The sequence below is a fragment of the Eschrichtius robustus genome, chromosome 9 (genome assembly GCF_028021215.1).
Source record: "Eschrichtius robustus isolate mEscRob2 chromosome 9, mEscRob2.pri, whole genome shotgun sequence".
NCBI lineage: Eukaryota > Metazoa > Chordata > Mammalia > Artiodactyla > Eschrichtiidae > Eschrichtius > Eschrichtius robustus.
Window position 1 is genome coordinate 35,630,969 of NC_090832.1, and position 13,824 is coordinate 35,644,792.

Sequence of the window (13,824 nt, forward strand, 5' to 3'; positions counted from 1 at the left end):
TTAACATTCTGGGAGAGAGGGGTGAGGCAGTACATGGTTGTCACTGAGTAGCTAAGGGTCCCCATTCTTTTGGGATCATAAGTTTTCTTTTATTTTCTTTCTTTCAAACCTTGAGACTGTCATGGCCAGACGGTCGACTGATCTGTTAAAGAACTTTCTACCTCTTGGGAGGTGGCGACTCGCCAAGAGTGTGCGTGGTTGGTCCAGGGACAGAGAGCACACATGGTAGCATCAACTGACTCAAAAATGTCTCTGGTATAAAATCAAGATTTAGTGGTAGCTTATGTTATTGTATTTGGCTACCACAAAATTTACAAAGTGAATTGGTGTCTCCTGCCCCACCTTTGATGTAGCTCCACTGACAGCAGCTACAGAAAAATAAGCCAGAAGGAAAAACTGCATGCTGAATTCTCAAATATGGGGTCAACTCAGGAATTTGTGCTTTTATTAATCCGTTCTTGGGAGTGATATGGATAATTTCCTCTAAGAATAAACTCTCCAGTGGGATCAACAGTGTGAGGAATGGAGAAAGAAAAGCCAATGTGTTGCTTTAGTTAGTGACTAGCTAGCAACAATAGTGGTGTATATACTTATTGTGCTTTATAATTTCAAAGCACTTATAAATGTACTGTATTATTTCAGATTTTATTATAAAAGTAGGTGCCTCTGTAACATTTTTAACGGGTTGTTGAGTTGGTGGAAAAAAACTCTCTCTTGCTTAAAATCTATTCGTGATGGAAATGTGATAGGGATAACTAAAATAGTAACTGGTATTAATAGTATAAAAGCTAGCATACCAGTTAAACCTCAATTAGCCAGAAATCTTTTGTAATTAAAGTTATTATTCACCTTTCCTTAAAAACTTTTCTAATATGTATTTACTAATTTTCTATTTTTATAAGTAAAACTTAATCTTTAGTAGATGATTCAATATCTTGGATTGTCTCAACATCATTTTGAACAGTATTTTTCATTGCATCAATGCAGATATAAAAGTGTAAGATATTTTCTCAAACTGTTTATATATCAGATTATTTTATGGTCATGTAATTCTGTCTTCTGAAATTATCATATTGCCAATTTTCCAGCTAATGGAATATTCTTATTAATTGAGGTTCTCTCACAACTGTATTTTAAGGACTATGAATAAAGTTGTGTTTACTATTTTTTTGCCTCCCCCTTTCCTTTCCTCCATCCATTTCTTCTTTCTTTCCTTCATTTTTTAAAACCTGTTTATATGATGGACATGCTACATTTGAGAGACAGGATGGGCAAGAAAAGGTGTGTGACAATTGAAATATTAATACTGAATGTCTGATGTAGCTGGGAGAAAGTGAGGCATTATCTGAATAAGTTGTTTTGGCAATTCCAATAGTGAAAAAGACCTGTTTGTGTTTCTTCCTGTATTATTTTAACTCTGCACAAGGACTCAGGGAAAAGATGATAGAGCTGGCCAATATTCTGCTTACAATGAAAGAGAACTGAACTGTGAGTCATTCCACAGTCATGAAGAGCTATAGCAATCCAGGACTCTCCCAAGGAGCCACACTTGCTGTTCCCTTTTTGTCTGAATGTTGGTCTTTTACTGATGGAACATAATTATCACTTCTCCTTTTCCCATCAACTCTCCTACTAGCTAGCCTACAGGCCCTCTGACAGACACACACACTCTCACACTCACACTCACACATGTAGTCACATTTGAGTTCAGATTCAGAGTTGAGTCTTACCCTGGGTTAAGGCCTCTGTGATTTGACTTCTCAGCTTCTTCTTTATGAGGTACTAGTTCAGGTCACAAGAAAATACTCCCATAATGTGTTCATGGACATTTTTGGAGCTAAGAATAAATAGGATTTTAAGAGCTATGAGGTAGGGGAAGGAGCAGGGGCAGAGCTGGAGTGACTTCCAGGCTTACTGGTTGCTGGTTCTGTGACTTTGGGTGCTTTGCTGGGCCTCAGTTTCCTCACTTTAAAAACAAAGATATCAGTAACCTGTTCAGAGGGCTTTAGGGATAATTACATGATGTAACTTAGTCAAAGGGTAAGTGGCTAGCTCAAAGGAGGTACAACTTTTAGGTTTTGTTTCTTTTTCTAATAACTCTAGATGTAGGAATATAATAAAAAATGTTAATACTACTAAGTTAGTGAGATGAAATGTCACTATTTGCAACAGGAAAAGTCTCAGTTGATCCAGCCACCAGCTTTATGTAATCTTACTCTTTCAGTGGAGGGTGAATTTATACTGGCTTCCAGACCAACTCTGTGTTACAAGAAGTAACAAATCAGCCTTAGAAAGAGGCCTTGTCCCCGACTAATTTGCCCAGAAATAGTTTCAGTCTGACTGAGATAGAGTCTAGTCAGTTCTTCTATTAAAATATATTTATGAGAAAGACATAGTATCTTTATGTCCATTTATAAAAAATGCATACTTTAAAGAATAGGTGATTTCTTAATTTTAAGAAGATCCAAGACAAAACTGGTATTTACATTTTGGTTCCTATTATTCATTTCATTTCCATGATTCTCACATATATACTTATTCCTTGAAATTATTACATGTGTGAACCTATATGGATAATATCATATATTAATCAAGATAAAATTGATTTATGTGTGTGGCTTGTGGAATTATTTTTATTGATATTTATTTATATATAGAATAATTATTATATTGAGTAGTGAACCTTTTAATTCTCATCTAAGTGTCTATACATTCCCACTTTTTGGAAAAGCAGGGCTGGGGAACCCAAAGGACACTGTCACTAATGAAGAGTTATTAGGGATATCACCCTGAACTAACAGAAAGGTCACATGCTTCCCTGCCAATGCTGATCTCTAGTCTACCTCTTTCATGCTGCACATAAGTAATGGGGACCCAGAGCAGTTAAGTAACTTGGCAGTGGTTAACAGCTTTGACTGGATAGAAGAGAGACCTCCTCTCTATTATAATCTGGAGACTAGAACAGGAGTGTAGATCAGACATAGATTTCCGTTGCTGCACTCCCTCGATTTTCTTTGTATCAAGAATTTACCAGCCATCTGTTACCATTAACAGTTTACCAGATCTTAGAGACAGAATCAGAGCAGAAAGTTAATGCCTTCTGTGACTAGTGCAGGAATTTTACCAGAAGTTAAACAGGAGATTTTGCTCAAAGTTGAGTAGGCTGCTAGTTTGAAGACGATAATGATTCCATGTGCCTAAAGATCTATTACGTGTGGATTGAGAATTGCAGTTAAAATTGATGTTATCTTTGTCCTCACTTATATTTCCCCAACGTGTGACCATTAATGCTAGTTTTCATTTCTTTTTCCTTTGTAATATTTCTACTTGTAATTACATGCTGCATCAAGGATTTAGATTATCTGCCATTGTCTGGGGGACCACAGGGTAAAAGTCTTGAGTCAAAACACCTGGGAAGACATGATAGTCATTTGCCACGGTTGTTGTGTCCTGGTTTATTTAAGCTTTTTCCCAGGACTGCATATGCAGGCGTAGACCTTCCCAGTAATTGCTTGTTGAAAGAATGAAGACAATGATAAACATAGAAAATACACAAAAATAATTTGGCCACGTATGCTTGACTATAAAAGATTGAGGACAAAGATGGTGATAGAGACCACCCCCAAGTTCTAGAAGATGGGAATATACTTCCACCTAATATAGCTCAGTAGGAAAAGATTTGTTTCTCCTTAGTGACATAAATTATACGTGAAGATAGAATTATTTTTATACATTGGGAATATATCTAGTTAGTTGAAACACATCTCATGTGGACAAGAAAAGAAAACACCAGAGTAAGAAACAGGAACACATCATTCAAAAATTTTATATCTTGGAAGAGGAAAAGAGAATTAAGCCAAATAGTCCATATGAACAGTACAGTTGGTGGAGAAAGAATGACCAGAAATAAGCAGCCAGAAGCCAGATTCATTGCCAGCTCTTCAGAAAGCAGTGATCTTTAGAGGGTTAGGAAGCCTGGCGGACAGGCTAGTTGTGTGCCCTTCCACGACAACAGGAAGGTTATGGTGGGTCATGAGATTCTGTGGCACATGCCTCCTTTTGCCCTGGGCTGGCTGTGTCCTCTTTGAAATACTGGTGAGGCCTCCAGCTAGGGTGACTTCAATCCCCAGAAGAGATCCACAGACTTAGAAGATATGGAGAAGAAAAGGCCAAATGTTCAAGATGCAGGAGGAGCCGACACACAAGAAAAGATGCTAATTTTGAAGCAATGAAGGGGGAGTAGTGAAATCATTTAGGGAGGCCCCTGCACCTATAACTACAATTTTTTGATCAAAATAAGAAAAAAATTGAATAAATATCTTCCAATACCTTGTAAGTAAATCTCCAATGGCTCAGATAAAAGTGGATTCCAAAAGCAAACACTGAGAAATGTAATATGTTCTGAATTACATAGGATACAGAATCCTCCTCCCTAATTCAGGAGTCTCTAAGAGTACCAATTTTCTAATAAAACAAAATGAACAAAGCTTTAAAAACTATCAACAAATATATTTATTGTGGTGGCTTTCCCCCCATTAGATACACTTTGTTAGGAAGTAGTATCCCTTTTAGTTCCAGGTGGACCATTAAGCAGGTAATAAGATTGTTCCCCACCCCCACCCCCCCTCCGTTGAGAGAGAAAGAAAACACATGACTTTGCAAACATGTTATATTTTCCTTGCTCTAGTTTTCGTTTTCTATGAAATCAGAATTTTCTTCTAATAAGTATGATTTGTTTTTGGAAGTAACTTACAGGTACATGTTTACAGACTTACATAACCCAAGGGGTAGCAGAGGCTGAACCACACGATGCTGACATAGACTGGAGACCTGTTCCAGGTAATCACAACCCTTCACGGTTTTGGAAAGCCCAAAAGTCATCTCCAACTCTATGGTTTCTTCCACATTTTGCCAATCCCATACAGTATATTTAATTCTGTAAATATGTGCACTCTCATGCTTCTTGCAGAAGGACAAATGAGGGCAAGAGAATCAAGCTTAAAACAGTTGTTTCTGTGGTGATAATTTCTATGATTCCAAATGCCAGGCCCTAATATCTGAGCACTCTCTAGATTTCCTGCACAAAACAACACTGTCCTTTGAAAGATGTTTCTCTCCTCTGATCTCCTGTTTCTTTTGAAGGGATACCACATCTTTGAATTTGCAGAACTATCGTTTGCTTCTTTAAACAATAGCTCGAAAAACTACTTTTGTAGGGAAAAGATGTTGCTTCTCCAGATGTCATCATTATGTTGTTACATCTTATAGCCTATTGATGATTATGTACAAAATTTCTTGTCTCTTAAAAATGCACAGAAGCACGTAAGATAACCATTCAAAAACATCCCTTCTTTGAACTTTCAGCTCTTTGTTGTTAACTATGCTGGTCTGAAGAATATAGCAACTATCTGGAATGTTGTTTAGACTGAGCAGTAACTGACACGTTGTCCATTTGTGGTCCTAATGGCTAGAGCACCTGTCCTGGGCATCTGGTGGAGATAGCAGCATCACGAGTTTACAACAATCTCATGGGACTCTCTAGTGTACAGTGCTGACTGATACCGATTTCTGTTGTTTATCTTGGACCTTTCGCTTCTTCTGCTGCTGTTTGTCTTTGTTTTCTCGTTGCTCTGGAGTTTCTCTGCTGGGCTCCAGACCTTTGTTATCAGGTATTGCATCCTTACTTTCTTCTTTATTAAGTTTTTTTCTTTTTCTCTCCCTTCCTTTTTTTCCTGAAATGAAAGCATACACCTTTAAAAAAAAACATTCAATCATGTTCTATTTGGTTATTATAAGTTTTAAAAAACTAGTTGAATTTCTCTTAGGTTGCATACCATGCCCACAGATACCAAATATCTACTATTTAAATCATTCATTCAACTAGTCTTTATTAAGGCTGTGCTATATTTCAAGCAATGTAAACATGAAACACATACAACATATAATGAAGCAATTAATATATGATAGTTCTGAATTCCAGAGGGTTCTATTGCTGTAAGTTTGATATGAATATTATTTTACATGATAGCTATTTATGGATATTTAATAGAAATTTTTGAATAGATTTCTTGCCATCTAAGAAATTTATTAATGTCTATACGTTATCTGGCTCCTACATAAGGCACTATTTTGTTTTCAAAATTGTCCAAGTAGCAGTTACATACTTGCAATATGCTGATATATCTGTATGCCATCTACTAGAAGAGAATTAATTTGCATAACAAATATGCAAATAAAGGTTCATGAGGAATACCAGGATAATTATATTTTAATGCAAGTATTTATATGTTGAAAGTAATTTCCATCACAAATTCTCTACATGCAGGGGTAGCTGTGTCTATAACTTATCGATAACCCTATGGTATTAGCTACGAGGGCAGGGACTTTGTGTCTCTATCAACCAAATGAGTAGATATTTATTGGAATATACTGGATTCCATGGAGGACCTTGACCTTGAACTGGGTTTGAAGCACAGATTTATTCAGATTCACACTCTGAGGCACTTTAAAAAGTGGAATCAACACGACTTTAAAGGTTTTGATGCAGGAAAGCATATTGCAAGAAAGATTGGAGCCAGGGTGAAGAAATGGATTTTATTCTATTGGCCTTGGGGAACTGTTAACAGTTTTAGGAGAGAGTAATTTGATCCAAATGCATGAGTCTGGCATCAAATTAGATGAATCGTTTTTTTAAATTTCAAGTTAGTGAATTAACTAGATATTTTATTATCATGTTAACATTTTACATATACAACCTACAGTGTAAAATAATTTCAAGGGCATGGTTTTAGTAACCTCCATTCATACACATATCCCAGTGAAAAATTACTGATTCAAATCAATATAGTAAATGAAAACTAGGAACAAACTACTCCTTGGTGTGGGAGAAATTCTGATTGGGTGTATCCCTACACACTGAGCCATGTAAAATCTGAAATTAGTTTTGGTCTACAAAAAGTCACTTTGGACAAAAGTATTTTGGAGAAATTACTTGCATGACAGAACCAAAATATTTTCACGTCCTGAAATAGGCTGCAAATATTGAATTCAGTGGTTTGGCTTTCCTTTTCTTGAGCTCTGGTTATGGAATTCTAGGAACCAATATTAATACTGCATTCGTAAACTCGGCCAACACAGTCTCCTCGGATTTTATGCCACAGCTAGCTTTGCCTGAGACTGTATTTACAAAACCTTCCAGTTACTTTATGAAAACTTGCCTTGTTGGGCTCAACATAACACACCTCCAAATTTTGGACTCTAAAAGGACAGTTAACAAAAATGAGAACTCAGACCACGTAAAATAAATATCAGTCAAATTATTTTGGATATGTAGAGATGAGCAAAAAATATTAGAGTTGACTGTATGTCTAGGGTTGACTAGTTGTATATTGATTCACCAATTCCATTTTTCTTTTCACTTAAAAGAATATTGCTGGATTGATAAGATTTCTAAAGAAGAAATTCAGGGTGTTTTTTTTTTTTTATGCTGGCTTTACACATTTGAAGAGCTGACATAAACTTAGTAACTAAATAGAGAAAACTGAAGAGTTAATTTACTTTCTTGAATATGTACCATAATTTAATTTTCACAAATCTGCATGAACTGAAAGAGAGAAATGCTGGTTTTTATGGTATATGCTTGATTTTCTGAAGGACATGGCTGCAAAGGTTAGATTACATAATATTTCCATTCTGAAGAGCATTTTGGAGGTGTTCAAGTTCAGCTCTAAAAATATTGTCAGTGAAAATCATTCCAAAGTTCCATAAAAACTACTGACCCCAAACAAAATGTTATTTTTATGGAAATCATCCAAAAGTTCAGTGTTTAACATTGTTCTCTTGATGATGGTCCAACATCTTACAGCTGTGATCCCAACCATAAAGTTTTGGATATGTAAAAAATATGTTGCTTCTTTCTTGGTCAGAGATTGATTTATATATTTTCTAGCTACATGTGACAATGTACTCAAACTTATAGTGCATTTCTGCTTATTAGCAAACTGATATGATTATTTCTTAATATGGGCAGAAACATTCTTGGAAGTAGCTTGAAACCCAGTATCATAGTTTTATTATCCAAGGAATAACTATTTAGTCTGGGCGGTGAGTGAAAGGGGAGGTTCTACTAAAGTAACAGGAAACTAGCACATTGTACATTGTTGTTGCCCAACAGAGGGCTATTGCACAATAGAAAAATGGGATTATTACTTTTTACAGGCCATGTGTTAGTGGTTGGAAATGCTAACTACCCTTTTGCGTAAGTAATATATTTTCCTCTTGTCCAAGAAATAGAAATGCAGAAGAGTGGCTCTAGTCCATTAAAAAATCACATGCAATTTGGGAAATTTGGTAAGGTTTTCATTAAAGAGGATTTCTTTTTCTATTCTGGTGACTTTTCATTAATGTGGTCAATAGTTATTTTTATACTTTTTGGGGTAATTATGCAAACTAAGCATTCCAGTTATCACAATCTTACATATATACGTTTGTGTTTTGTCATTCATTGATTATGTGTGTGCACGCACACACGCGCACCAGAATTGTGTTGTAGAGTGTTCCAATGATTAAAAGAATGTTCATCTTCCCTCAATGTTCCACCCTCATGGGCGGACTTTGCATAGAAACCATCAAAAAGAAATTGCTATTAGCAATCAAGTACAATCTGAGCCTTTGCATAGAAATGTAATGTTTAAGAACACTGTCTTAAGATGTAGAGAACAAATGTATGGACACCAAGGGGGGAAAGCGGGGGGCAGGGGTGGTGGTGGTGGGATGAATTGGGAGATTGGGATTGACATGTATACACTAATATGTATAAAATAGATAACTAATAAGAACCTGCTGTATAAGAAAAAATAAAATTAAATTAAAAAAAAGAAGAACACTGTCATTAGAGTCAAAAAAAACATGGTATTCAGATTCTAGGTCTGTCACCAGTTATTTGTGTGACTTTTGGCAAGTTGTTGATATCTCTCGGGATTAATTGTCTGATATTTAAAATGTGGATAATCATTACTACTTGCTAAACTTTTTAAGGATTGCGTGAGATGCTTGTAAAGCACTTAGCATAGTGCACGGCACACATTAACCATGGGAGAAATGAAAGCAAATGTTATTAACTCATTACACAAACACAAATTAAACCTCTATCCCATGCCAAAGACTGGGCTAAAACCTGGGGATACAAGTGAGATATAGAGACAGACACAATAAATATAGTCACACACTAATGCAAAAATAGAAGCATGCACAAGATCTACAGGTTGCAGAGCAAGAAAAGCATTGAACTCTGCCAAAGGAGATTGAAAAAGACTCCCCAGATGGGGTGATGTTTGAGCTGAGCTTTAAAGAATTAGTGAGAGTTTGCCAGACTGAAGAGGGAAAAAGGGCACGGTAGGCAGAGAACAATATGTCAATGGCATGGAGGCATGCAAGGACATGGTGAATCTGGGGAACTGAAGTAGACTTCCTTGGTTTGATCAGAGTTTATATATAGTATATTACCCAGAGAAGCTGGAACAATAGACAGGACTTGATTGCCATTTTGGGAGTTTGTCCTGAGGACCAGTGGTACTGAAAACTGGAGAAGGGCAAGTATCAGAATCTGAGAGCAAAGCAGAGTTTGGGTGTTTCTGTGACCAGTTTAACATGTGACCTTATTTTCTATTTCAGAAATACTTCTATAAGTAATAAGAACCCATGAAGTGAGTACTGGTGATGACTGGTGTTTATTTTTGAGCCTTAACTTTTAAAAGAGTAGCTGAAGTCTATGTGAAGACCATATAGCCGTGTATTATTTAAGATTTTGTTGCAAGTCAGTGTCACATAATTGAGTAGGTGATTGACATTTTTGAGATTCTGAAGTTATTTTCTATTAATACAATAGTATACAGCCATTTATGTAAACACCTCCTAGGGCCTTCTGCAGACCAGGTTTCCAAGCGCAGATGACTCTGAAAAATACAGGTTCCTAGTGCCACTCCTGGAGATTATGATTCGGTAGTTTTCATGATGGGCCCAGGAACCTACAGTTAAAAACATGTTCACCCCCAGTTTATTCTTATGCGCAGCTTCATTTAAGAACCATAGCTGTAGATCAACAGAAGATCCAATTTCCTTAAACATATACTCTCAAAAAGTTTATTTCATATCACATGGCTTATCATTTCTTTTCTTATATTTTTTCCCATGGATGTCAAATATGTTTTTTGACTTACTGTAGCTACTAATTTTTAAGTCAAGTTTTCTGATTAGGTACATTTGGAATAGACACCTAGATACAAAACAAAAATTAGTTGCAGATAGTCTTTTTAAAATATATCAAGGAAATATGAACTGAAAAGAATAAACATATTAAAAAGAGCAAAGAGAGAAGGAAATGATCCTGAATTATATCTCCTAAATTACATATAACATATTTTAAGTTCCAAGTAAAAATAAAAACCACAGAAAATGCTCAATCACTCTTTTAAATATAATGCGGTTATAAATAAAAGAGTTGTTCTCCTTAGAATAACAAATATAATTTATTTATTGAGAATTATTCAAGTTATGAATATCAGTTCACAGTTTTCCAGATGTTTAGAAATATCTGTGTCCAAGTCTTTATAAAAGCTGCTTCTTGGTGAATTTCTTGCAAGATACCACTAAGGGGAGCTATTGAGCTTAAGTAGCTCCACTTCCAAGACTTCCAAAAAGCTGAGAATGTATCCTACACTTTGAGGACTAAATATCACTGAATCTATGATTCAAACCAATTAAATAAATATCCCATCAAAAGTACAAAATTTATTGCTAGGTATTTTCTCTTTATTGGGTGTGGAAGGAAATTCAACTGGAAAGCCAAGGCTTTATACCTTCAAAAGAACATAAGTGGTGTGAAAATGGGGTTAATCTGATGATTTTGGGATCTAGGGTTGGACCTGAAATTTATGTATAGAGGATGAAAATTCCAACTTTTTTTCCTTTTTGTTAAGAGATCACTGAAGAAATTTCCCAAAGGAGGGGAAATTGCTACAGTATAACTTCTTCAGCAAATATGATTTATCATGTAAATACATAATTTAAGGGTCTTTGAACTGTGGGCACAGGACAGGACAGCTTGACCCAGTGGTGAAGAACAGAGCTGAAAGTCAGCAAGGCCAAATTCCTTCTCAGCTATATTATTACCAAATAGAACTGACTTGAGAAATTCATTAAAACCTTTTGTTTTGTTTTGTTTTGTTTTTGTTTTCATAAAATAGAAACACTTATTTCTTTGCTATTATTTTAACTCAGGAATTTATTTCAAATACAGTGAAAATATGAAAGAATGGTAGATTAAAAAAAAAAAAATAGGCAGACAATTTCTCCAAATGGAGATTTAAGCTACCTGATTTATCTACTCTGTACAGTTGATCCTTAAACAACACAGGTTTGAACTGTGAAGATCCACTTATACATGGATATTTTTCAACAGTAATATTACAGTACAATAGCTTCTGGTTGGTTAAATCCGCAGATGCAGAGGAACCATGGATATGGAGGGCGACAATAAATTATACTTGGATTAACCCTCTGAAGTTGTTTAAGGGTCAACCGTAGTTTAATACATGAATTAGTTCAATTGTATTTCCATTTAACTTCCAAGATGCCTCTGAGTAACTATTCGCAGAAAAATAATCTGATGTATCATTACATGCTCTGCTAAGTGCTGTAATTTGGGAAGTTACCTTGAGCCCATTTTTGCAAAGATATTAAGATTGAAGTAACATTTTGCCACCAATTGAAAATGGTTAATGTAAGAGACGTTAATCTATTTGCGTCATTCTTTTGGGGATTCTGAAACAAGTCTGTCCTGAGTGAAAGGCACTGAGTGTAAATTTTTGGACGTGAAAGAAGATCAACCCAAACTTCTTGCCATGGCGCCCAGGGTGCTTGTCCTGTGACCTGGCCCCTGCTTATGTAGTCAGCAACCTTGAAGCCCTCATCCTTCTCTTCCTAGTCACCTCCGGACTTCACCTGCCACAGCCCACAGCGTTTACAGATCCCATATGTTTGATTCATTTCCCTAGAATGCATTCTCTAGTATCCCTTGCTCTAACTCAGACTTAAGTACTCACGTATCACCCCTTCAGGGAAAACTTCCTCACCCTTCTAACTTTTTCTTAGGCTGGATTATTTATGTTTCTCCTCTCTTTTCTCCTTAAACTCCCAATTAGTTAATCCTGTTGCAATAATCAAGGAGAAGATGACTTGGGCTGTCTGTTTTTAAAAATAGTAAGAGCAATGACAGATAACTAAAAATTAATGAACACTTCCATGTGCCAGGCATACTTCTAAGAGCAAGCACTGTGTCTGTAAGCTCTATTATAACCTCCATGGGAAGATGAGGAAAACGAGGGCTCTTAACCACCGTGCTTCTCTGCCTCCACAATTGTGTCTCAGTAGAGCACAATGTGACACGACATCCTTGTATTCTTGTTTTATTTCACGCTTAAACTACTGAATACAAAAAAACAAAAAAGAAAAGACAGTGTGCGGGTGTGGACTAACATGGGAAAACATAGAGGTTTTGTAAAAATTAGAACATACTTACTTGACCTCTTGAAACTTCAGTTTCCTGAGCTGCCAGCTGCTTCTCAGAACCTAAGAGCACTTTGCGGTAGATGTTTTGTGTCTTCACCATCCAGTTACCTCATGCTCTACCCTCTTCTGTTTTATTGCTACAAGTCTGTTCAGTTTTCATTATTTCCACTCGTCTCCCAATCATGTAGAGGTAGGATATTGTATACATATATATATCTTATCATTCATATCTAACTTAGAAACTTTATTTGACTTTTAAAACTACCACTATTACATTTTTGAAATTCTAATAAAATTATCAGAGATTTTTATATTTTGTTACATTTAATATCAGGAAAAGAGAAAGAAAAACTGTATGAGTTTAAATTTCACAATCCCACTGAGGCTTGAAGGCAGTCTCATTATAAATAATTTCATTTTATGGCAGATATCATAAACACCAATAATAACAACTTTTCAGAATCTGTATTTCCATAATATGCTTCAGCATAATGAACTTGCTTTTGCCAAATCAAATACTTTCCTTATGAATTGATTGTTGCCAGTAGGACTTTACAGATTTTTTTCCCCTGTGTTGCTTAAATAGTTTCATTACTCACTGAAGATTCAGGATCTGAAATTTTGAATTCTGGCTCCACGTCCTAATAGAACTTTCCATGCGCCTTTCCCCCAAACGTAACTCCAGTCCGTCTTCATGCTTCTGCTGCCCAGAATGCTACCTGGACATCTTGCACTCAAAAGGGACATTACCTAGAGTGCCAAGGGAACTGTGAAAGATGCTGGCTACTGCATACTATGATGCCTTCTTGTTGTAAGTCGTCAGTATTAAAAGAACAGTTAAAAGTGCAAGGAGAGAAAAGAAATCCAAAATGTTTTACTATTTGCAATATTTACAATTTACTCATTATAAAAGTAAAGGGTATCCTGTATTTTATTTTATAATATTTAAAAAATGTAACAGTGCATTACAATTTACATTACATAACTATTTTAAGCTTAGTATTCTTTTTTGTGGGCTAATTTCTTTTGAATCAACTACCTTTTATTTGGAAGTTCACTTGAAATTAGTAAGTTCAGTGTTGTTTTTTTTTTCAGTGCAAAATTTCTTAACTTGACTTTGAAATTCTACCCAGCATATTAGGTTAGATTACAAAATTCTTGGAAACTAAATCACATACAATTTACATGTTGAAAATTTCCTGATCTAAGCATGTTTGCATAGTGTGTTTTGAAGTAGATCTTGGGTCTTATACAATT

At 35.7% G+C, this 13,824-nt stretch overlaps 1 protein-coding gene across 1 annotated transcript in view; it reads right to left on the reverse strand.

Moving 5' to 3' along the window:
- Positions 1–4,524: 4,524 nt before the first annotated feature.
- RSPO3 (R-spondin 3) overlaps positions 4,525–13,824 on the reverse strand; it is a 75,493-nt gene continuing 66,193 nt past the window's right edge. The window contains exon 5 of the mRNA XM_068551527.1: positions 4,525–5,732. Within this exon, the coding sequence (XP_068407628.1) occupies positions 5,539–5,732 (194 nt within the window). The 3' untranslated portion in view covers positions 4,525–5,538. The remainder of the gene's footprint in view (positions 5,733–13,824) is intronic.